We start from the raw sequence: 25,747 nt of genomic DNA on the forward strand, positions 1-25,747 counted from the left end.
AGGAAGGCAGGAAAGAAAGATTCTCTCGTTTGAAAGCTGATGATGAGCGGATTTTATTTGCGCTCTAAACAGCGCTGTAAACAATGCTGCCCGCTGCCAACGGACGACTTTGGCGATGACAACGGCGACGGCATTATGTAAGTAAAGCACCCCTCGGTATCTAGCGAACTCATCTGCTCAACTGTTCATCTTGTGTTGCGTTTTGGAGCAGCGTGTGCATTACTTCCCTCGAGGAACGTCCCCCAGAGTGGATGGGCTTCCCCGTCGGTGCCGTATTGTTACAGTGAAGTGACGCGCGGGCAGTAGGAAAGCTGGGAAAATTGCATCTGTTTTCGGTAAGTTTTGCCAAATGCTACAATGGAGTGCTTATTTTAAGGGACGATTAAAATGCGCTTTAACGCGGTGTTATGATAGGTGTAACAAAGCTTAGTGAAAGGCACTACTAAGTTTTACGATTTATATTTTATTTTTGTTTTGTTCTCTCTTTTTATCATTTGAATTGTAGCTGATGGGGGAAGTGATCTGGAACTTGTATCGAATGCACATAAAGCGCGATAGTTTTTTTTTCATTTATGCTTTCCGGTTGCATAATGATCATTTTCCCTCTCGAATAGTTTCCCGTGCAAGTTCAAACAACTCTGCTACGCTGCATTAGCAAAATCGAGGAAACTGACGAAGTGCATCGAGAAAAGTGTCACTTTTTCACACATTTTAGTCAGCTATGGGTGTCCAGTCAGGCGAGAGGTTAACAAATTTCTTCAAAATGCATTCGCTACATTTGCATGGAGTTCGTTTTTCTTTGTTTTGTTCTCTTCCTCGTAATTGTATTTTAAAATTTCCTGCCCCTCCGGGTGAACCGCGAAACCCGATCGGAAAACTTGACGATCGATTACTTTATGGTATCGATATGCCGGAGTTGTGTGTGTGTGTGTGTATTTGCGTTTTTGTTATATTCCACCAATCTTATTGGCATTTGTTTTGGTCGCTAGCTTTTCACGGCAGATCGTGCTTGGCGACTAGGCGCCAGGCGTGAAAAAATCGCGCATGCACGCGCACCAGTTGCGTGTTGCGGAAATGGGAAATGCAAGTTTGCGGTTGTGTTTGCGATATGCGATATCTTATAATAAGCCATAAAGCTCGATAAAGCTCGAGCAACTATAGCTGACGATGAATGAGGGTAGGAGGTGGGAGGGTTAATTACGCGATTGTCATGTTTTTATGTTTAAATTAGTGTTTTAATACGACGTTATACAAGCGTGAAATAGCATTGTGTGCATGGGGTAGGTAAGAAACGTGGATAAAATAATAGGAGCACGTGTTTTGCTAATAAAATGAAGAGATTTAAAGGTTATGAGGAGGTATTTTAGAAGTAATTTGTTGATCGAATCAGTGATCAATAAATTTCTTTGCTAAAACTGAGCATATTGCATTTTGCACCGATTCAAACAACCCTTCGTTTGAATGAATGATTTGTCATCCACGCGGCTGTTTGAGTTCGCAACAACCGTACCTTGCCACTCGATGCACTGCATAAAGCCATGTGAGGAGTGTCCCTTTTTTACTTATCTTTGCTTATTTTATTACATATACTCAAGCTTAACTTTCACAGAAATCTAATAGAAATGGTCTATTACCATCTTATATCAGTTTTAATTACGAATAGCTCCTCCATTTGCGCTCTCTCTTTCTCGCCTTCCGACAACAGCTGTCTGACAGCAAACCTTGACAACAACAAAAATACGCGCGAACGCCTGCTGTCAAACGGAGTCCGAAGAAGAAATTCTGGTGTTTATTGCTTCATTGCCAAGAAACTCGCTGCACTCGTGTACCGAAATTAAACGCACTTCCATGTGATGGTACCACGTTCAACAAGTGTTCGGGCTGACGTAGCTTCCTCAACCGTAAACCCTTGCGTAGTGCTAGTTTGGCCACCTTTGCCCCTGTCGCTATGCAGTGAATTCGTCCCGTGTTGCACAGCGCGATTACGACGAGAGTCTACCGCACGCCAATGATGATCATGATGGCAACAGAATCGGGTACCAAGTCATGCATCAACCACGACGAGCTGCATACACCGGAATCGCTTGCCTCCTCAGCTTCAACGGCCTCGTCATCGTCATCCGTTTCCTCGCTGTCGACGGCGTCCGGCAGTAGTTCCCTGTTGGCGCTGTCGAAGCCCGAGCTGGATCGGTTGATAGCGGAGAATATGACCTCGGTGCTGAAGTCACTGAAGAAACGCAAGCACGCAAAGAAGCACGCACGATTAAGGCAGGCGGCTGCTACGGAACATGAGGGAGCGGTGGCGGAAGAAGCAAAGCGATCGAGTGAAAAGACTGAAGCCAAGAAGATGGATCGCAAAGAGAAAAAGGGTGAGGAAAAGCTTTTTTTTTGTGTTGTGTTTTATATAAACGTTATGTTTTTCCTGCTCTTTTTTTAGGTGCCAAATCCCAGCATAAGAAGGGCCACAAGAATGGCACACTGGAATCGAAAACGGATCCCCCAAAGCATAGCCTAAAGGAAGTGCAGCCGGACAGGAAGCACGACCATACGACTGCGGGCCCGGCGGGTACCGCATCACCAGCGACGAATGGTCAACCGCCCGAGAAGACAGGCAAGGAGAACAAAACAATAAACGCCTTCCAGCTGATGATGACGGCACGCTCCAAATGCATCGGCTCGAACTCTCCCGGCCGCGAGCGGGAGCCAAGGGAGCTCAGCCCGTCGCAGCAGCTGGCCCGCGAAAAGAAGGCAAAGCGCAACCTGCACCTTCAGCAGTGGGCCGCCCAGAAGGGGGCTGGCAAGCGCAAGCTGCAGGAGGAAGCGGAGGAGGAGTACATCGAGCATCGGCTGAACAAGCGGGCCAAGCGGCTGAAGAAGCTGATCGGCAACATGAGCGCGGAGGTGGTTTTGACCGACGAAGAGGTGCTGCCAAAAGACGAGCCAGCAGTGGTGAAGGAGGAAGCAGTGGTGGTGGAGATCAAGGGAGAAGAAGATTCGGAGAATACACAGTCAGGGGACGAGATCTTTTTGGTGTCGGACGTTTCCAACGCCTCCCCCGCGCGTCCCAAAGTGAAGCAGCGGAAGGTGACGGCGAAACCGCCGTACAAGGCTAGCCCAAAGACACCACAGTCGGAGGAGGTGAAGCAGGAGCAGATAGCGAAGAAGCGTGGACGGCCTCGGAAAATTGTCCCGGTGCAGCCAGAAGAGCCCGCCGTGAAGGAGGCCACCGCGTCGGACAGTGAGTTTCTCGAGCAGCTTTCCTCGCCGAGAAAGAAAAAGGACAGCCTGTTGGGGTACTTCCCCAAGCTTACGCCGGAAACACGCAAACCGAACGACTCGCCGTCGTTGGGTAAGAGGGATACGACGCCAGCATCCCGCACCACCACACCGGTTGTGAAGGAAGAGGAAGATAAGTCGAGTACACCTCCGTCGCAGCCCACTTCACGTCCACGGCGGTCCTGCGCCAATCGCATCAAGGACTATTCCGCGTTCGAGCAGTACAGCCCGGCGAAGGATGAACCGAAAACGGCCACCAGCAAGAAACAGCCGATCGTGACACCGCTCAAGATTATCAACGTACAGTCGCCGAGCGCCATGAAGGTGGTAAGGAGTCCGTCGCTGCGAATGTTCTCCTCCTCCGGGGGTGTGGAATCGACTGCTGGTAGTGCCAGCAAGCCAGCAGCCCCTACCGATTGGCCATCGACGCCAAAGTCGGTAAAGTTGGCGCCGCTGTTTGCTCGCTCGTCCGGAGGTAAACCGAAACCACCGGTGGAAGATCCGGAAAAGACACGAGCTCGGCAGCTGTTTCTCATGTCGGGCATACCGGAAAAGATGCGCCAGGAGAGGGAAAAGCGTACCGCGTACGAAGAGCACGTGCTGAACGAGTCACCCGTCTTTCCGCTGGTTAGCCATGTGGCACAGGTAGCCGGAGCTGAATCCATCCGGCCAGTAAACTTCGATCGTAGCTGCATCAAGCTGCGCCCGGAAGAGTTGGATTCACCGAAAAGAAGCTCCATGAAGGGCTCGGTCAAGGATCGGAAGATTCGGTTCGGCATGTTTACCGGAGCGAGCGAGGACGATTTTGACGAAGCGCTGGAAAAATGCAGCCAACCGATCGATCTGGAAGAGCAGGAAGACGTGGGCCGTGCTGGCGCCGTCGCCGAGCTGCCGGAGGTGAGCAATGTGAAGGAAATTGTGCGCGATTACAAGCAGCGCTATCCGCACTTTCCCGTCTTTCGGTGCTACAAACAGTTCCGCGCAATCTATCAAGACCATCAGCAGCAGCAGCAGCAGCAACAGGAGCAGCAGGACGACCGGCAAGCGCCGGACGATAGTGTCGAATGCATCGAGCCGACGTACGGCTGTCGGAATGGGGAGCTGCTGTTTACGGAAAAGTACAAACCACAGACAGCGGAACAGATACTGATCAACTTTGCACCTGCGAACCTGCTGACGCAGTTTCTGTCCCTCTGGCAGGAGGAGGGCAGCAGCAGCAGCGCCTTTGGTGGGAAGCGCTCGAACGAAGGCGACTACGCCTTTCTCTCCTCCAATCGGGACGAGGACGATTTCCTCGTGTCAAACGATAGCAACAGCTCGTCGTCCACTCCCGGCCTCTGCAATCACGTCGTTCTGGTGGGACCGTCCGGCTGTGGCAAAACTTCGAACGTGTACGCGGTCGCGAACGAGCTGAACTTTAACGTGCTCGAAATCAATGCATCAAGCCGGCGGAAGGGCAAGATCATCCTGCAGGAGCTGCTGGAAGCGACCCAGAGCCATCTGGTGCGCCAGAAGCCGGAGCGCTCCAACTCCACCGACGGGTTGATGGTGAACGGACGCCCGAAGGGAGGAGGAGGCCCGGGTAAGAAAGCGAACGGGCTGAACGGGATGTTCCGCTGCCTCGAGCGACGCCCTTCGTTTAACGAAACGACCGGCAGTGGGTCGAAAAAGCGGTCGCTCATACTGATCGAAGACGCGGACATTGTGTTCGACCAGGATGACGGGTTTCTCGGCGCGATCAACCAGCTGATCGCCACGTCGAAGCGTCCGATTGTGCTGACCACCACGAACCCGGCCTGCGGCCACATGGCGCGCTACATGGCGCGCAACAACGTGATCCGGTACGTCGCGCCGGGGATAGCGAACGTGGCCAAGTTTCTGTCGCTGCTGGCGCTCGTCGAGCGGATACCGATCGACCAGCACGATTTGGGCCGGCTGTACGCGTACAACGGGAAGGATATGCGCAAAACGCTGAACGAGCTGCAGTTCTTCATCCAGAGCGGTGGCGATATGGCACGCTTCCCTTCCACGGTGACGAGCGTTCGCAGGGCGGTGGAGCTGCGCGATGCTCAGAAGGGGGAAGAAGCACAGGCACTCAACACGGCGGCACTGAACGAGACGCGCGAAGAGGACGATGGGGGAGAACAGATGGAGGAGGAAAACTCCTCCGTAGCGAAGGTGGCCGTAAGCCGCAAGAAGGTGGCGAAGCGTGACCAGGAGCTCACGAAGCACCATCACGCCACACTGTACGAGCTGTTTACGCGCAACCAGAACGAATCGATCGTGCTCCGGATTCCGGTCGATTTCAATGCGCTCTGGTGCAACATGGAGCTGGTGCTGCGGACTGCGGCAAAAGTGACAGCCTCACCGGCGCCACTGCAGAAGAGCGGTAAAGGGAAGCGCGCTGGAAAGCGTGCCAGCACCGTGGCAAAGAACGGAGCACCACCACCGCCGGATGTGTTGCTGTGCGAGGAGCTTGCCTCGCTGTACGACAACGTAAGCCACGCGGAGGCGGGCTGGGGTGTGACGCAGCGCAACCGGATACGGTACGGCAAGGACATACAGGACGAGCAGCAGCAGCAGCAGCTGGCGAACGAGATCGGGCACGCGCTGGTGGAAGGCTCCTGGATCGAGTGGTTCAGCCGGCGGCGGGACACGAGCGCCGAGCCGCGAAGCGTCCGGAAGGCAACGGACGGCGAGAAAGCGATGGGTGCCAAAGCGTACGACGCACTGCGGAAGGTGGAGCAGGAGCCTCGGTAAGTATTGTGCGAGTGAAGCTGAAAGCGCCGTTAAAGTCTTAATGCAAATCATTCACCTCCATGCCACAGCCAAACGATCGCGTCCTACATTGGCGTCAGTGGGGTACGGTCGCGTGTGACGGCATGCGACTACGAGCCGCTGTTGCGTCAAATCTGTCGCTACGAGCGAACGCGCTCGTCGCTGGAAAGGCGCGGCAGCCGGTTCTACCACTATCTGCGCAACTTTGCCGGGTTGGTGCAGCAACAGCAGCAGCAGCAGCAATCGTCGTCGACAGGTATGATGCTGGCGCTCGGACAGCAGAAACTGACTGCCGGCTCCGGTGGATTCAGTGTAGATCACTTCGATGCGCTCAGCCACTGCTTCGAGGAGCAGCAACCGGCAGTGGCGGGCGAGACCGGAGAGGACAATGCGCCGTAGAATGTAGCGCAGGGCAGCTGATACCACTGGGCGACGCAGGATTGTACAGGACGGTGTTACGGTCGGCTGTAGAGGATGTAGAAGAATTTAGAATCGTTTTAAGAAGATATATGAACTAACTGTCCTTTAAGAGCAAGCCGTGAGTATTTTGTTTTTGTTTGTTTATCGATAGATTTGTAAGTAAAGCAAACTGTTCTCGTGGGTTGTACGATGGGCAAAAGCTGTCGAAAGTGGGAAGAGACCTTCGGTAGGTGTTAGTCGTTCCCTTTTAACGTTGTAATTCATTGCAAGGACATTTCCATTATACGTCATCTTCTGTGGCATCCCAAATCGCACGTGAAGGGCAATTTTCTATATATTCTCGTAGCAAAAATAAACTCAAACTTGCGTCAATTTTTCCTTTCCATCGTACACGCGTTAATGCAAAGAAGCCATTTGTTTTTCTCTATGCTGCTAATAGTTCCTCTTTATTGATCCTTTTTTTTCTCTGTTTCACGGCTCTCCGCACCCTGTTGATCGGTTTTGTTTTGTGTGTGTTAAATAACGGTTAATAATGCACGCACTACACCATACAAGGCTATCAAAAAAAAAAAAAAAAACATTTACAGATTAATCTCCCCTTACCTCAAGGTGGATGTGGTTAGCTTTTAGTTACTGCTGCTGCTGTTGCTTTTTTGCGTGCTAAACATATTCCTCTACATTTAAACGCGTGTCTGTATGTGTTTGTGTGCTTTCCTCAGCTTGCTAAATTCTACAACTAGCTCCGAACAAATATATTTCTTGTTATGGCATTATGACCAATATTGCCATGACCTGAAACCGTTGTGCACGGTTTAAGCGATAGCTATCGCTCTTGACATGCGGTCAGTTTCAAATAAAAAGGAATGCGCAGCTCGCGCTGCGCATGATTTAGCGTCCAAGCTCCAACTAAACACATCGTGTTTATATATTTTGAAAGAACATAACATGGCGATCCTGCCAGGAGCAACAGCAACATATTGGGAAAACGCTAAATATGGCATACGTGCAGAAGTGATATTTCTTACATTGTGACATCAAAAGAGCAGCAGTAGCAAAGTGCGGTGTAATGTGTTCATATAAAAATGCGTCACATGATTGAACCAGAGCAATAGTGTTTGGCGTAAAAAAAAAAAAAAAAAAAAAATCGAAATAACTGTTACTGTCATCGCCTCACTGAGTTCATCGCCTACTGAGTGTAAAAAAAAAAAAAGTTAACGTGTGAAGAGCAGCCGTTCCGGCCCTCTTGTGACACCAGTTCGCTGTATTAGTGTGCATGTAAAAAAAAAAAAAAAGAAGAAGTTTTGGTGACAAAACAAACAACGCCCCTCATCGTGAATCATCGTGTTCGTTGTCTAGTGTGTGTGTGTCAGGCAGAAATTTTTGAAAACAATACGAGCAACACCCTCACCGTCGGATCATCGAGTTCGTCGCTTTTGTGTGCAACAGGCAAAAATTTTGGTGACAATCGTGTCTTTGTTTATTGTACGTGCCAGGCAGAGGTTTTGGGTAACAATACAAGTTACACCCTTACCGAGGATCATCGAGTTCGTCGCTTTTGTGTGCATCAGGCTAGAGTTGTGGTGACAAAACAAACAACGCCCCTCATCGTGGATCATCGTGTTCGTTGTCTATTGTGTGTGTGTGTCAGGCAGAAATTTTGGACGACAATACGAGGAACACCCTCACCGTCGGATCATCGAGCTCATCGCTTTTGTGTGCAGCAGGCTAAAACTTTGGTGACAAGACAAACAACTCCCGCAACGTCGATCATCAAATCATCACTTTAGTGTGTGTACAGTTACGTGAAAATTCCTAAGCGAGCAGCCTATCTCGCCTTTGTCTACCGACAACCTAATGAAGAAAGCAACCCGCAGCGCTGTGGATGAGCGGAAAAGTGCGATCAGAAACAAAACAACAAAACCGAAGGTGAGTACAGAATTGGTGGCGGCTGTGGGTTCGGTAGTGTTCAGACAAAACACTTGCAACAAGCAGACAAACAAAAACGCGACAATGACGACAAAACTTGACTTGAATTTAGGATTAAAACTAATTAAACCATATGATGGTAATTCAAAAGACCTTGCGAATTATATAGAAAGTGTTGAGTTGTTTCGAGAATATTCAGAAGGTGTAGATGAGCATCACTTTTTAAAATTTTTGAGAACCACACTGACAGGCGTAGCACATGGAGTTATCACTCCTGCTAATACAATTGAGGAGGCGCTTAAACTCCTAAAAGAAAAATTCGCTGTAAAAATGACACCTTTGGCGGTGGAACACGAGATGGGAACCAAGAGGCAAGGAAAGCGTGACATTTCCGAGTATGGGTCAGAAATTGAAGCTTTGTCTGCAAAACTAGCAGCGGCCCATGTTTCAGCTGGAAATTTTGTTTCGGAAGGTTCTGCGAAAAATATAGTGGAAACAACAGCTATACGTGCGTTTATAGGGGGACTATCCAATCCAACAACAAAATTTTTTCTGAAAGCAAGAAATCCTCCCACACTAAGCAAGGCGATTTCTGATGCTTTGGAATGTTCCTCTGAATTTGAAAACAATGATGGAAACCATGATGCATTGTGGAACCATCGACAAAACTGGTACAATCGACCACCCATGCGAGCCCGAGGTGGTTATCGCCGACCATCTGGTTTTCGATACTTAAGAGGAAATCAAAGGGGAAACAATAATGCATTTCGTGGAAGTTCATCATTTTTGCCAAATAGGTCAAATCCAAACAACACACATCAACACGAAAACTTTTCAGCCAATGATGCACCAACGCAGGAAGAGGAAGACGTAAATTTGTTGGATTTATTTCGTTGATTTTGATATAATCAAAACCGTTAAAATTTTTGGTCACCTTTTTTCAAAAAAAATCCAATTTATTATCGATAGCGGAGCATCTTGTTGCATTATTGCACAACGATGTATTCCCAACCATGTATATATTAATCCTCATAATAAGTTTATGGTCAGAGGCCTTAATGGCAATACTCAAACTATGGGATATATCGACACGACAATAACTATTGATAATAATAAATATCCTATTCGTTTTCATGTACTAAATAATTTACCGTCAGATATTAATGGGTTAATTGGTACCAATTTCTTAAAACAATTTAATGCTATTTTTGATTTTTCTAAAATGAAAATTTCTTTTACCCCACCTAAATATTATAATAATTTTCATATACCTGCAAGAACTGAATTACTTACATATGTTGATACAGATACAACTGAAATGTCTGTAATAATGAGTGAACAATTATCGCCACATGTTTTTGTTGCCAACAGTTTAGCAACACCAATAAATGGGAAACTTCCTGTTAAGTTAGTTAATTTTTCAAACAAACCAACTTCCATTAAAAATTTTAAACCAATAATTCAACCTGCTGAAGCTTATAATATAATTGAATTTAAAAGAAACGATGAAAATACTGACAGGGCCAAACAACTTCTTAAAGAATTAAATTTAGCACATTTAACAGATGATGAAAGAAAAATGATTTCAAAATTGTGTTTAAAATTTAACGATATTTTTGTCTCAATAATGACGTTCTTAAACCTTCAAGCTGTCTTCAAGCTAATATTAAAGCAAAAACTAATGTAACACCAAGCTATTCAAAGCAATATCGGTTGCCATATTTTCAGAAGAGTGAAACAGAAAAACAGATTAATAAAATGCTGAATGAGAACATAATTGAACCCGCTCAATCCGACTGGAATAGCCCTATTTTATTGGTACCTAAAAAATCATCAAATGATACGAAAAAATGGCGGCTAGTAGTAGATTATCGGAAAGTAAATTCAGTTATACAAGATGATAAATTTCCACTTCCTAATATAGAGGAAGTAATTGATTCATTGGCTGGTGCCAAATATTTCTCGCACCTTGATTTGTCACAAGGATACTACCAAGTTCAACTTAATAAAGAGGACCGGCCAATAACAGCATTTACCACAGCAACGGGCCAATATCAGATGACAAGATTACCTATGGGTCTTAAAATCAGCCCATCAACTTTTTCGAGGCTTATGACAATTGCTTTGTCAGGACTAAATCAAGAAAAATGTTTGGTTTATCTTGATGACATTATTGTTTTCGGGAAAAACTTACAGGAGCATAATACAAATCTTATTGCTACCTTTACTAGATTACAAAAAGTCAATTTAAAATTAAATCCTGAAAAATGTCATTTTCTAAAAAAAGAATTGGTTTATCTTGGACATTACATTTCTAATGAAGGGATAAAACCTGATCCAGCAAAAATTGAATGTATTAAGAATTGGCCTGTACCAACCAGCGCAGATCAAGTTAAACGATTCATTGCGTTTGCCAATTACTATAGGAAGCACATACAAAATTTTGCTAGCATTTGTATGCCGCTTAATATGCTCACAAGAAAAATGTTCCTTTCAAATGGACTCCAGAATGTAATCAATCATTTGAAACACTTAAACAAAAATTTATAAATCCACCACTTTTAGACTTTCCGGATTTCAGCGAAAATAATAAATTCATATTACATACGGATGCATCGGGAACAGCCATCGGTGCAGTCTTACAAAATAAAAATGGGAAACCCATAGCTTATGCAAGCAGAGCTTTGAACAAAGCCGAATTAAACTATGGTACAATAGAAAAGGAATTGCTAGCAGTAGTGTGGGCTACAAAACATTTTCGTCCCTATTTGTTTGGAAAAACATTCGAAATTTTCACTGATCATAGACCGCTGGTCTACTTATTTACAATGACTGACCCATCAAGCAGACTCACTAAATTCCGCCTTGCATTAGAGGAGTTCGATTTCGTGATCCAGTATACAAAAGGAACTGATAATGTGGTGGCAGATGCACTTTCTCGAATGTCGAGTGACGATCTCAAAACACTCAATCATGACGTAGTACTAACAACAACAAGGTCTATGATTTCTAAACAAAATGACGCTTCTTCAGACAAGAACATTCCGAACAATCCACAGCCTTCATCAAAAACTGTATTCGTAGAGCTCGTAGTTTGCCCTGAGATAAAAAATGTTGTAGCAACAAACGAAAAAATCAAAATTCCCGATACACAAAGCATAATTCATCTACGGAGAATATTGCTCGATATTTTGAAAATAAAAAAAAGAAATAGGGAAAGAGGTGATACTGGTAATAAGGAAATATGATGAGAAGATCAAAAAACTTCTTGAAAACATCAAAATGATAAATATAAAAAACCTTCCAAAAATAGTAGTAATGCAAAGGGATATAAAAATAATCAAAGATTGTGAAAAAGAATTAAAATTGCTCATTATGAACGATCATCATATTCTGCCTACAGCAGGACATGCAGGAGTAAATAGAATGTTGAAAACCATTAAACAACGATATACATGGAAGGGCATAGATACAGATGTACGGAACATGGTTAAAAAATGTAAAGAGTGTCAGGTGAACAAAAAGATAAGTGAACCAAAAATACCATTAACAATAACGTCTACTGCTAGCGAGCCCATGGAAAAAATATATTTAGATTTGGTAGGACCACTTGTGAAAGTAGAAGGTTGTGAATATATTTTGACAACACAATGCGATCTTACTAAATTCATCACAGCAACACCTATTACAGACAAAAGAACGGAAACGGTAGCAAAGGCATTCGTAGAAAAAGTAATTCTCAAATATGGGATACCAAAAATCATTTGCACGGATAGAGGAGCAGAGTTTATGTCAAAACTATTCATCGAACTTTGCAAACAACTTAATATTGAAAAACTAAATTCCACGGCATATCACCATGAAAGCATAGGAGCCTTGGAAAATTCACATAAAATGTTAGGGAATTTCCTAAGAATCCATTGCAAAGACAACCCACTAGCTTGGAAGGATTGGATTCAATTCTATGAGTTTTCGTACAACAACATTGTACATACAGTAACAGGTTATTCCCCTTTCTTTTTTATTATATGGCCGACTGCCTAATATTCCTTCGAATTGCTTAGAAAACCCTAAAAAGGAAATGCATTACGATTTAGACAACTATATAAAAACCTTACAAGCTAAATTGGTAATTTCACATCGAGAAGTCAGAGAAAAGCTCATAAATAACAAACATAAGGTAAAATTAAAGTATGACCAAACAAGTAAAATCAAGATTTTTGAGCCAGGAGATCAATGTTTGTTGAGAAATGAAACGGCTAGTAAGTTAGAGCAACCATTTTTAGGACCTTATACTATTATTAAAGAAACCGGTCCAAATGTTGAACTAAAGATAGGTGATAGAACAGAAATCGTCCATAAAAATAGGATTAAGAAATATTGTATGTAAAAAAAAAAAAAAAAAAAAAAATTTTTGGTTGGGCGTGTTATGGCATTATGACCAATATTGCCATGACCTGAAACCGTTGTGCACGGTTTAAGCGATAGCTATCGCTCTTGACATGCGGTCAGTTTCAAATAAAAAGGAATGCGCAGCTCGCGCTGCGCATGATTTAGCGTCCAAGCTCCAACTAAACACATCGTGTTTATATATTTTGAAAGAACATAACATTTCTATCAATGCGTATGCGTCTATAAAAAAATAAGTAATAAGACATCTATTTACAGAAGAGGCCACACCAGGCCGCGTTTGGCCGTGTCAACCAAGCGGGTCAAATTTTGCCTTAGAACGGATTCGCCAGCTGCTGTTGCTGCTGCGACTGCTCCGCCTGCTCCTGATGATGGTGCCGTTCCGTTTTAAGCTGCTTGATCTGAAACCGTTCGCCCCCGTTCGCCACGTGGTACGTGATGGCGGATGTGGTGGTGGTGGTGTCGGGCATCATGCCGGCTATGATTTCCCCGCCGGCACCGGTGAACGCAACGCTACCGCGCATCATCGGATCCCGCCGCTTCCGGCTGTCGCGTATCATATTCTGGCGCGAATGCTTGATGAAGCTTTGTATTGCGGCAAAGATGGCTTTCTGGTCGGCTTGCGCTTCCGCGGCACTTTTGCCGAGGTTGAGCGTTTTCGTCAGCAGATCGATGATGCCCAAACTGTTGCCAAACACGTACTTGGTGTACTCTGGTGTGGTGTGGGAGAGAAAAGCAATTGTTTTTATAAGTTTTGCGCAAAACGGGGAACCGTTTGCTATACGTACGTCCATTGATGGCCGATTTGCCGCTCCAGCTAAACTGGCACAGCACGTCGTAAGTCACGAGCGCTTCCATCATGCGCTTCACGTTCCGCTGGAATGGTTGCGAGTTGTGTACCTCTTGGTGCAAGCGTATCATCTGGAAGTGTGTGGCAAAAAAAAACGCCATTTAACAATCGTGTCCACCCAAAATGTCCAAACCCACCCCCGTCTTACCATCTGCAGCAGGAACTGCTCGTTATCGGTACAGTGATCGTTCAGGTCGAGAAAGTCGCTCACGGTCCGGATCGGCAGCTCCGGTATGTCGGGGAATGTGTCGAGCAGCTGGTTGCCGCCGCCGCCGCCGCCACCGCCGTTGCTGGCCAGCTTCAGGTGCTGCGTGTGGCCGGGCGGTGGCGTCGGCGAGGGCGACGGATCACCTTCCGGTTTCACGTGCACTACCGTCGCCGGGTCGGTGAACTGATAGTAGTGCGTGTAGGTGCGCGGTTCCTTTGCGAGCGGTCCGGATCGGTGCTGGGCGGGGTGAGTGGCCGACGATTGAAACACCCCGACCGGCTGTACCTTTAGCTGGGCGGTCGGGGTGCCCTGTGGTGCCGCCGTGGTGAGGAAGATCGTTTTCGGCTGTATCGAGGAGGGAGATGTTGAGGTGGAAGCGTGCTGCTGCTGCTGCTCGGGCGACATCATGGTAAGGGAGGTGACGGGCACGACTGTTTCGCCGTCGGCAGAAACGGTCGTCAGCTCCTGCTCCTGTTCCTGTTCATGTTCCTGTTCCTGTTCCTGTTCCTGTTCCTGCACTTGTTCCTGTTCCTGTTCGTGCTGTTGCTGCTGCTGCTGGGCCGCTTGATTGGCGAGTTCCGACTCATCCTCAAACTTGCCAATGAACAGCGAAATGATGCGCGTCAGTCCGTCCACCTTCGATTCTACCCGCGACAGGCTCTGGTTGACCATGTGCACCTCACGCTGCAGCGACTTTATCCGCTCCTCCATGATTTGGTATCGAATTTCGCTTCCTTCCCCGTGAGCAACGTCCTCCTGCAGCATGTTCGGGTCTGGTTCCTGCGCCACAATGATCTGATCCTGTTGCTGGTGGTGCTGGTGGTGCTCCTCGGCCGTCTCCACCTCTTCCGTCGCAAGCATCGCTTCCGGCCCGACGTCCTCCGACACGTCCGCATCTTCCGTCAGCGAAATGTCCGGCTCCAGCTTCATCGCAACGGAACCGTCGGGCAGATCGTAGCTTTTGAAAAACCGCTCACTATCCCCGGTGGTGTAGTCTTCCTCCCCGGTCGCCACCAGCCCGTTCGATTCGGCCATCATTGCGGTCACCGTAGCGCCCCGGCCGCGCTGCAGATGGACCCGCATACGGGGTGCGCTCATTGCTCGCTGCTCCGGGCCCTGCTGACCCTGCTGCTGCTCCAACCGTCGGTTGCGGTACTTCGAGTGGGTCTTGAGGTGCTTCATCAGCCGGTACTGCTCGCGGAACGCTTTCGCGCAGTGCTTGCACTTGAACGGCCGCTCGCCGGTGTGCACCTTCAGATGGTAGGACAGCGTGTTGGAGCGCGTAAACAGCTTCCCGCAGTAGGTGCACTCGTAGTTGCGGTCCGTCTCGCCCGCCTCCTCGTTCGCCGGTCGGCCGCTGGTGGCGATGACCGTCGCGATGTTCGGATCGCTCGCGATCGCCGATGCGGCCGGATCGTTCGGATCGTGCTCGGACGTGTTGACCACCTCGATGCCGGCCGCCCCGTTCATGAGCGCGTTGATCGTTTCCTGCAGCAGCGGATCGTCGTCCGTCTGCATCATCTGCAGCTGCAGCTTGTCCACGCTGAGCTTCACGTCCCCGCCGTGCCCCTGCTCCTCGGCGACCTGCGCCGGCGCCTGCTCATCCTCCCCTACCTCCTCATCTTCCTCCCCCTCGTCTTCCTCTTCCTCTTCTTCGTCCTCCTGCTCGACGCGTTCGTCCGGTTCGGGGCGCTGGGCTAGGCCGCTCCGCGCGCTACCGCTCGAAGAGCCGCTCGAGCTGCTCGAGCTGCTGCTACTGCTGTTGCTGCTACTACTGCTGTTGCTGCTGTTACTGATGGTGCTGCAGGCCGTCTCGGTAGCGCCCACAGAATCCACTATCATCATCGCCGCACCCGTCCCGTCGTTATCGTCGTCCGCGGTCGCCCCGTAGCACCGCATCTTATCGCCGCCGCCCGGCGGTGGCGTCGACTCCACTTCCATATTGTTGTGGGTCGCTGCGCTGGCAAAATCAATAGCACCCAAATCGTGCTCATCCTTATCAGCGACATCGTACTTATTATTACTATCGCCGTCGTCGCCCTCCACCACCTCCTCTTCTTCCTCCTCCTCGCCGACGGTGACGGTGCCACCGTTCGCCAGCGTGACGGTGATGCCGTTCATCAGCGCCGTTTGGTGGTGGTGGTGGTGGTGCTCGATCGATGATGAGACATCCTCCACGACCACCATCTCCGCACCGGTGGCAAGTGCATCCGCCGTGGTCATGATGGAAGTTTCCATCATTCCGCTTGCCTCGGGGCTGCTGCCCGCTGCTGTTGTTGTGGTTGCTGCTGTACCGATCGGGTACAGGCTGGCGGCAGTGGTCGCGATTCTTCTCAACCCGACCGACTCCGCACGGATCCGTGACACTATCCGACGCCTTCCGGTGGTCGACATACTATCAACAGGCTTGGCGGGTGCAACAACAACCGACGGTCGTACGATGGAATGCCATTACACGCCGAGTCGAGTGTTCGTGATTGATTGACCCCGTACACTTCTGCCCACGCGGATTTTGGAGTTTAGTTCCACTACTTTGTTTCCCTCAACGCGCACAATCCTCACGGCACGATGGCACTACTGGGGAGGGTTGTCCTTGCCGTTGTCGGAGTGTAATCGGATGATAGCAGAGAGGAGTATGTGTGTGTGTGTGTATGTTGTTTCTTTTACTATTTGCACGTCGCAAAACACGTAATCTGTACACAGCAGCAGCTCGGACGTCTGAATGAAGGGTGGTGGTGCTGCTGCTGAATCTATGCTACGAATTATGCTGCCTCACTTCACCTTGCGCACACTGACACACTGAGAACGGGGGTGTAAAGAACAAGTCACAAATATGCTGCTTACGGGTACACTTTTTCGTCTTTTCGTCACGACCACAGAATGTGTTGATTCTTTTTTTTGCCTTTTGTGACCCCGCACCCGTCTGCGTTGTTTTGCCTGTGAAAACGATAAGAACGATAAGTGCTGTCAAGATTGGTCGTTGGTTGGGAATTTGGTATACCAGGGGTGGGTTGAATTCTTGTGAAATGGCGTTTCATTTGAAATGACCGTTCGATACGTAAGTTATTTGAATTTTGCAGTTTTTTTTAAGTTAGGATCCGTTTAGAGGGATTATTTATATAATTGATGATTTAACATACTCTCAAACTTCTTTAAATAAGAGTAACAAAATGATCCTTATGTAAATAGTAGAATATTTGATTATTTGACCCACGTGGGTTTGAAGTGGCTTTACAGTGGGTTAAGACCGATTTGGTTTTTTGGGATATTATTTCTGTATTCAAATTATAAAAATATTAGTTATCTATAGCTATTTTGCAAATAACAAGCACACAACTCCACTGAACGACCCCTAAACTTCGTTTAAACGGCTAAAGCTTTCATCCTAAACGGAATCTAAAAAGACTTCTTTTAGCAGACGGTAAACGACTGTCACATCTGTTGGTGGGATAGGAAGCCAGTGGAGCTTTCCTCTATACTCCAATGTGAATCACCAGTACAGAAGTAAATGAGAATTTAGTAATAGATGATGGTGTTGATTAGAGATGGGTTTTCCGGATCGCACCCACGGTTCCGCTCCGGTTCTGGCAAAGTTGATTCCGATTCCGACTGTAGAGAAATGGAATAGCTTGCTCCGAGCCCCTATATCTGCAATGGATTCAACAATAAGTCTCAGTTAAATTTATCAATCACATAGTGTCAAGTGTTAGTTCGTGCAATTTTAGAACATAGGTCCGTTTTTTTCCATATTCCAGAGTAACATGGGTCAATTTTCCATACTTAGAGTAAGAAAGCATCGGAAATGATTCGTATTTGTTTCAGCAACTACTATGGAGTGATAGGTGTTCACTGCCACCCTACCAATCGCATCGAAACACTTGAACACCGTAAAACAGGTAATTCCTTTTGTTCCCAAGTGCTACAAAACCACTAGACGACCACTAAACGACCAATAAACAGTTGAAGCTCTTAACCTTAAAGTAATCTAAAAATAGCGACAAAGCTGGTGGCGCCATCTGTTGGTGGAATAGCTACACAGTGAAGCTATCTTCTAAACTTCAATATGCACCGCCAAAACAGAAGGTAATTGAGTAATGGTTGATGGTTCTGATATCCGTGTATCTGACAACTCGACCTTTCTTATTGCTCGGAAAGCTAGATAGGCCTTGATTAGATGAAGGCAGGCAAAACACATTGCAAGAAAAGGACAGCAATATAAAGATAACTAAAGCACCATCTATCGAGCGAACCAGTGAAGCTTTTTTTTATGGATATTTGATATTCTAATAATTTAAGCTTAATATGTAGCTCTTGGGAGTGCAATCGTGAATCTTAAGATGCATAGGACGATAACATGCATCTTTAGCAGGTAGAGCAACAAATGAATTAGAGCTTTCTGCTCAACGATTGTAATAATTTTTATGAGAACCCCCAGCTCCAAAATTGATACAAATTAAAAAGATTTTGCATCCTTTAACACACTTCTCCAACAATCAAAACACACGACAATAGATAATACCACCGACACTGGTGATAGTGGGAAACAAATCCATCTGACGTCAATAGACAATCATCGTCCCTCGCTCGGACGTGTGGTAGGTCTGGAACTGACCGATGAAATCTATTTGAATCACGTACCGATTACTGCCCATTCCATAATCTACGCACGCGTCCCAGATTACACTAATCAGATCAAAGCTGGGACGGCGGGAGGGAGGGAGACTGCAGACCGATCTATAAAATTATCGACCATCGTTACCGATGAGCCATTCATTCGCCTGCTGTCTGCTGTAAGAGTAGCAAACAAATTCGTTTGCCCGGATATTCGCATAACCGAGTGGTTTTAACCAAACCATGCCTGGGGAGCTAATGGAGTACACGCTGGCGGAGGTGGCACTGCGCAATGGGAAGGCTGGCAGCCCGACCTGGATCGTGATACGGGACGCCGTGTACGATGTGACGCAGTACATGGAGGACCATCCGGGCGGCAGCGAGCTCATCAGCGAGTGGGCCGGCAGGGACGGGACGAAAGATTTCGACGACTTTGGCCACTCGGCGGATGCGATGCGGCTGCTGAAGACGCTGCAGGTTGGCGTGCTCGTTGCGGTAAGTAGTGGCTGCATGGATGGGAAGTGGATGGGAGGTGCAATAAGTTTGAAATAATAATATTGCTTTCAATTTGCAGAGCGATCAGGCAAAGAATCGCAAAAAGAATGCCACAGATGGCCCGAAGGAGCTGGTGGAGGAGCTATCATCGGAAGAGCTAATGAAGAAGCGACGCAGCAAGCGACGAATGTTTATCCTGTGCGGTTGAGGCGTTAAGTGGAGCGGGTGTTGAAAAATCTTCCATATTAATACCAATATGTGATATCTAGTTTGTAAGAACATTAATTTGAAAATTGTGTATTATTTCTTATTCAAATTAAACATAAAAAATAGTATTAAATATAATAATCAAATAAAACAACGCCTAGATTAGCCTTCAGTGTGAACATTTCTCGTAAACCTTACTGAAACGTGAATCATGCAAATAACAAAACCGTACCCGATCGATTCCGGGCACACTAAGGCAACCAACCGCCAACCAAGGGGGTGGTGTAAAACTTTCCCATCCGCCGATACCGATAACGTCAGCGAAGTTAACTTCCGTCGTAACATACTTTCCCGGCAGCAGCAGCAGCAGCAGCAACACCGGAAGTAGCATGACACCGTTCCGGTGAATGGGGATTGTGGTTTGTTGTTGAAACACGGACCGAACCACACCGAGGTATCGGGGAATTATCGATCGTATGCACTCGTCCCAGCAGCCCCGGTGCGGGTTTTGTCGGGGTAATTTGTTGCAGTTTTCCTATAAAAAAGGGTTTGCTGTCCATTTAAGCGTAATGAGCAGGTTAAACAGGTGTTTGAAGTAATAATACCGTAAAGTTGCCATGTTAGTACGCGATTGCATTATTTATTAGAAGTTTACAGGGCAACGAAAAAAAAAACAGGTTGTACACTACCTCTTCTTGTGCTATCCCTCCTTTTTTGCTGATCGAATCTGTGTGAAAAATCTGCCCCAAACACATACACACACACGCCACCGTAACTGCAGCAGCTAGGAGGGAAAAATCTGTAAAAGTAATAGCAGTAGTAGTAGCAGCAGTAGCAAAAAAATAAATACTAAACTTGTACATGCACAACCTGGCACACGCTTACGAGAGCAGCACACAGGTGCAGGTGGACAGGGGCAGACAGGATAGGGCGTGCTGGGAAGCCAGTTCTCCGCAGTCAACCTTTCGCATGAGTGCACCAAATCGGTACCATGCGGGGCTCCATAACAGCTTCACACGTCGTCGAACTTTGGGAAAGGGATTCGAGACACGGAGCCAGGGGAGAGAAAAAAATACTTCACATGGCTTACTCTCTCCCCTCAAGCAGCAGCAGCAGGAAAGCCGTCCAAAGCCAACAAGGTGAAGTAGCCACATAAATCATTAAAAAACTTTGCTTTCCCTCGTTTGCTGTAAGGGGTTTTCTGAGCCCGTTTTTCTTTTTTTTGAGTTCAAATCCGAGACCCCGGATTGCAACACACGATGCAACGCCGCTGACAGCCCTAAGTGCTAGTATGCCGAAAAGTTTTCAACTTTACTGTCTTACATGGGCTTTCGAGAAGCGGAGTGAGTGGGTTTCAAGTTTTGTTGTTCTTGTTTTTCTTTTGTGTTGGCAAGATCTCTCGATCAGTAGCAGGCTTACACGTGTAAGGAGCAGGTTTGTCTGCATGCATTGTTTAGTTTGTATGCGCTTTTGCTAGTTTTTGTTAATGTAAAGGCAAAGCTCAGCTAACAGTTACAAAGCCGTATCCTAAAAGGACACTAAGGGCCTATAATGGATCAGGACTGCCCTCAGTCCAGCCTAGGGCTTGGTTTCGCACGGGGATAAGACTGAGCAGGGATTTTCGCATGCTTCTCAAGTAAATGCAACAAGAAAGAATAGGAAGTAGGAGAAAAAAAAACACAATTCCCTATCGACACCGCTTTCCCTTCCTTGCTCGGCCACCATCACCCCGAACAGGTGCCCCGAACACAGGCAAGGTGTAAAATGGGAAAGTTTTAACGAGATTTCGGTTCGTGAGCAAAAGCAGCAAAAGGTTGAAGGCTCTTAGTGTCAAATCAAATAAGTTCGATAGTTGGCCGGGCCGGGGAGGGTGTTGCCATGGATGCCAACACCACTCGGTCTGCTCGCTGTCGGCTGACCTGTCTGATCACCTAATGTTGCTTGTTTGTGGTGTGCTATCGATCGTATTTTTTACTGTGCCCTTAGAAGAGAGAAGGAGGATGAGATTGAAAAAGAATTGTAAAAGAAAATAGACAATTTTATTGAAACTGTATTTTGTTTTTTTTTTTTTTGTATTTTAAGGGACGAATAATAGTAGACTTGTACTAAAAGCGTAACAAGATAGTACTAAAAGCGGGAATACATTTTTTTCACACAGATCAATAATGATTGGTTCATTTTTTCAAAATTGTTTTCAAACAGTTTTCTGCACAAGAAGTCCTTAGTCGGTCTAGGCTTGCCATAAAGCTCTAATAAACATTCTTAGCTTTGCCCTATTAGTTTACCCATTGGCAATATTATTAGTCCTTTGCAATGAAGATCATGCGGGGCTTGAAATGTAAGATGGCGGGCATGTTGTTGAGTGATATAGTTAGGTTAAAGTCATCTTGATTTTGGACCGATTGTCATGGAATGATACAGAAAGGTTTGTTTTCGAGCCACTCTTGTTGATTGTTATCTTCACTTAACTGGGGCAACAGTTGAAATTGTTGTGTCCTGTAATGATGTTGATCTTAACAGCATAAATTTTGCATTAAAACGTTAATTGATAAAAATGGTAGATTTTGCATGGGTTAAGACGTTGATTGTACTTTTTATAAAAGTATCCTATGAGTCTTGCCGGTCTCGTAGTACAGTCGTCAACTCGTACAACTTAACAACATGCCCGTCATGGGTTCAAGCCCCAAATGGACCGTGCCGCCATACGTAGGACTGACTATCCTGCTATGGGGGGATCAATAAGTCTCTGAAAGCCAAGCCACCAAGTAGTGGTACAGGCAGGTCTTGACCGACAACGGTTGTTGAGCCAGAAGAAGAAGAAGATCCTATGAGTCAGTAGACAAAATTTAACACCTCTATCGGTTGAACTCTAGCCGAGACGGCCTAAAAAGTGAAGCAACTTCATTCAGGATCTAAAACAGACTCCGTGTGGCAGTTTTTGGACGTCGTATAAGCCTGTTCCGGTATCTACAACACTATCTTGGCACTATTAGTGAACAGTCAGAGCATCGAAAGCCTAGTTCCGAACGGCCGATGACCCTGAGCGACTTGAGGCTCCAAACGAAGCTCAAGATGAAGACCGTGGGAAAGGTGCTACAATGTGCATTTGCTTAGCCGGGAGGTCGATGCAACTGGCCAAACAGTGAAATTGTACCTGGGAAATATGAACACACATGTCTGGAGGCAGGAATCGTATCCAAGCGCTTCGCAGTGGCAAGCAATGACGTCAAAACTCAATTCGATCATTGTATATGAGTTTCGGCGGAATTTAGATGTGACACCCTAGTTCACGAACCAGTTCTCTCCAGCTTCGTTTTCGCGCTTGACCTATATGATTTGCTTGACCAATCTGACGCAAAAGCTCTACTTTACTAAAATCGGGAAGACATTGAGGTTAAAACGTAAATGTTAAAACCCAGGATACTACCCAGTTAGTATACTTACTTACTTATCCGGCGCTACAACCGCTTTGCGGTCTTGGCCTGCCTCAGGAGTGTCCGAAACCGCTCACGGTCTCGCGCCTTCGTCTGCCAGTCCGTTATCCCGGCCTTAATGGCGGACGCCTCCACGCCATCTTGCCACCTCAATTTGGGCCTACCACGCCACCCAGTTAGTATACATAATTTAAAACAATAAAAAACATTCTATCCCCTCTCCAGCACAACCAACTGTAATGAGTTCGGACGATAGTCACGGTCGCCATGTAATGCGATGATCGTACAACTGCACCTCGAGTATCGTCGCGGTAGGTCAGTGTTTCACTGACATGTATCAAAGCCTTACCTTGGGAAGGGGGACATAACTAAACTCTTTAAATAAGTTGGAAGGCGAAGGTTTTTGGCAGCGTAATGTCCTATCTTGTCCGAACGAATCTGACTTGCCACGGTTGGAATTGGTTTTATTTATACTCAAATGAAGTTAAGGGTTTCGCACATTTGGTTCCGGGTTTTATGTAGGAAAGTTATTGTGTACACTCAGCTAGTTACGTTTGTCTTGTGTTGACAAGAACGATGGTTCTTGTCACTAAGTTCCTGTTTTGGGTTTAATGCATATACTGTTCCTGCTTTGGGTTACATACTGTTCCTGCTTATGTTGTGGGTTTCGGTTGTTTTTGATAAGTGTGTCACATCTGTTATTTGTTTGAATGGACGGCCTGAACTCTGCCGGTTGCGTTGCTATGGTATGATCTGATTTACTGAATGTGTTATAATGAATGTGTTACAATGGTGTGGTTTGGCTTTCCAAAGTGTGTTACAATGTTTTTTTATAGCCGATAGTGTGTATTACAATATGTTCTGTATAGCAGATATGTTGCACAACCACTGTGCTGTTCATGTAAAATCATATTTATTTAAACTTATGACACACGAGATGAGACCCTACCTTCTGCTCTCACACCTTCCTACACCTAGCTTCTGCTCTCATCTTTGTGGTTTAGCTTCCCGCTCCCCACGAAACGCGCGACTTGCGTTACGAAAACAACTTCTGATCGTTACGATGGCAACGACCCGTTCCTTCCTAAACACCCTCCGGCACGATGCACGGTGTTCGTTTCGGAACCACTTTCTTCTAAGAGTAAGCACAGCAAGGTAGCCAATCGTAGCGTCGTGGAGGGTTAAATTAAAGTTGCAAAAGCTTCCCCGGTTTGCACTTCATTCGCGAGCCAAGCTGGCTGGCTGGAGGAGGAAGTAGAAATGGAACCGAAAACTGCAACCGTTTCACTGCGATGGATTCAATTGCTCTCCTTCTCCCTCGCTATTCCTGCAAAATCGCGATCGCATTTCGCGTCCCCATCGGTGCTAGCGAACGCCACCCTCCCCCCCCCGAGAAGCGCTTCATTTCTGCGCTTCAGCGGGCCGATTCATTATTGATTTAAAGTCAATACGATTTTGCCGAGAATTTTCTCCAGCTTTCCTGGGTTGTTAGTGGGGAGGGAAACTACAAGGGGGAAGCGATATCGTGAAAAAGGATGAGTTAAAATTCAGCTCGTTCCAATCGATGAGAAGTCAAATAAATTCGACCTCTCCCTCTCCTCAGCCGGCCGTGCTTGTGTGATGAAAGGCGCCCGGAGTTTGCGCCAGGAGAGAAAATTTAATTACGATGATTGATTTCGTGTGACGCGTCCGTTTCCGTTCTTGGGAGCTCCGGGATTTGTGCACGGGAGGGGGCAGACGAAGAGGGTGGTTTGTTTGTTTATGCTAAAAACGTGGCATTTTTTTCTTGCTGTTGCTGTTGTTGTTGTTGTTTCTTCATTGCTTTTGCCACCCGTCGTCGCTCGCAGCGTTATGAAGCATTTGCGTTCGATTGCCCGCAGGGAAACGGGAAATATGATCATTCCAAACGGGGTGGGGGTGATGCTTTGCAGTTTTCTGGAAAGTACACATGTGCTCCCATGCGAGTGAGTGTGTGTGTGTGTGCATCAAATGGGTCACATTGAAAACGGTATGATTAAATTATATCAAAAAAAAAAAAAATAAATAAATAAATAAATGGTACACACGTGAACTGGAGGAGGGCCCTTTTAGGTTGGCGCTCATTCTAGCGCACCGGCTTTATGCTTGATTGCGCAACCTTCCCTTGCGTTGCGGGGTTGTTACTTCTGCGAATGCAGTACCGGCTGCTTGGATGGGAAAATAGCGCTCAATTTAGCTCGACCTCACCCCTTTGAATTAAGGGGTGTGCTTTGACGGTGAGACGTGTGTGTGTTGGCAAAAAAAGGGAAGACCAAACCTAAAATAATCCTTAAAATATACCCGTAATTCATGCATGAATTTGATTGGTCGCACCAGTAGTACCATCTGCCATCTACCAAATTTTATCATACATCCAATAATTGGTAGTAATGGGGGCACTTTCGGGCAAATTAGCTGTTGCAACATGTTGAGCGTGGTTGGGCGGGCACTGGCAATAAATTTAAAGCACGGTTACACTACGCGAATGAGAGCGCCAGTGCGTATGGTTGTGTGTTTGTGTGTGTGTGTGTGTAGCTCATTATACGGCAAGTCAAAGTGCAAGGGATGAAATGTTAATCGTCAGTTAAATGTAATTATAAGCTATCAGCGTACGATATGGGTAGGATCGTAAGCGGGATCCATGACCGTCTGTTTGTTCAGTCGTGATTGCAGAGCTTGCAAAGGGGAGGCGGGGGAGTGTTGTTTGCAGCATAACTGCGGTCGCTTGTTAGTGTGCCCTTTGATCGGTACTTTAAGCAATATTGTACGCGTTGTGAGGTGTTTCATATGAATGTGTTTCTCTGATGAAATGTTATTGATTATTGATTGTTTTTACAACAATAAATTAATAAAAGAATTAATGAATTAAGAGGGCAAATATGACACTCTGAACAAAACAAGTGTCCTTATAGCATTGCTTAAACAATTCAATTACATTATTTATCCAATCAGCAAATCATAATCCACCAGTGGCTGGCATTATTAAATTGAAATCCGTTTCACCTTGTCACATGAGCTGTGTGGAACGTGTACTAGCATTAGCTGGATTGCATCCTCTCCTCGCCTGAGGGGTGTGTTTTTTTTTCTCTCGATTTCATCCATCGAGCGATTATT

At 46.5% G+C, this 25,747-nt stretch overlaps 3 protein-coding genes across 4 annotated transcripts; 2 read left to right on the forward strand and 1 right to left on the reverse strand.

The window, feature by feature from the left end:
- Nucleotides 1-213: 213 nt before the first annotated feature.
- LOC120897892 lies at nt 214-6,864 on the forward strand. Of its 2 annotated transcripts, none has more exons than XM_040303072.1 (4): nt 214-335; nt 1,706-2,369; nt 2,438-6,032; nt 6,105-6,864. In XM_040303072.1, exons 2-4 carry the CDS (start codon nt 2,009-2,011, stop codon nt 6,451-6,453), a joined length of 4,305 nt encoding a protein of 1,434 aa, XP_040159006.1. In that variant the 5' UTR covers nt 214-335; nt 1,706-2,008; the 3' UTR covers nt 6,454-6,864. The 2 variants fall into 2 exon arrangements, with proteins under 2 accessions (XP_040159006.1, XP_040159012.1); XM_040303078.1 differs by having other exon boundaries at nt 216-335; nt 1,648-2,369.
- Nucleotides 6,865-13,031: 6,167 nt separating this feature from the next.
- On the reverse strand, nt 13,032-16,801 carry LOC120897901. Its single transcript, XM_040303090.1, has 3 exons — nt 13,809-16,801; nt 13,599-13,731; nt 13,032-13,522 (listed from the first exon to the last, which is right to left on the reverse strand). The coding sequence occupies exons 1-3, from the start codon at nt 16,260-16,262 to the stop codon at nt 13,125-13,127; spliced, it is 2,985 nt and encodes a 994-aa protein (XP_040159024.1). The 5' UTR covers nt 16,263-16,801; the 3' UTR covers nt 13,032-13,124.
- Nucleotides 16,802-18,572: 1,771 nt separating this feature from the next.
- On the forward strand, nt 18,573-19,330 carry LOC120895776 (cytochrome b5-like). Its single transcript, XM_040299393.1, has 2 exons — nt 18,573-18,974; nt 19,054-19,330. Exons 1-2 carry the CDS (start codon nt 18,723-18,725, stop codon nt 19,180-19,182), a joined length of 381 nt encoding a protein of 126 aa, XP_040155327.1. The 5' UTR covers nt 18,573-18,722; the 3' UTR covers nt 19,183-19,330.
- The last annotated feature ends 6,417 nt before the right edge of the window (nt 19,331-25,747 follow it).

This window comes from Anopheles arabiensis, chromosome 2 (assembly GCF_016920715.1).
Source record: "Anopheles arabiensis isolate DONGOLA chromosome 2, AaraD3, whole genome shotgun sequence".
NCBI classification, from domain to species: domain Eukaryota; kingdom Metazoa; phylum Arthropoda; class Insecta; order Diptera; family Culicidae; genus Anopheles; species Anopheles arabiensis.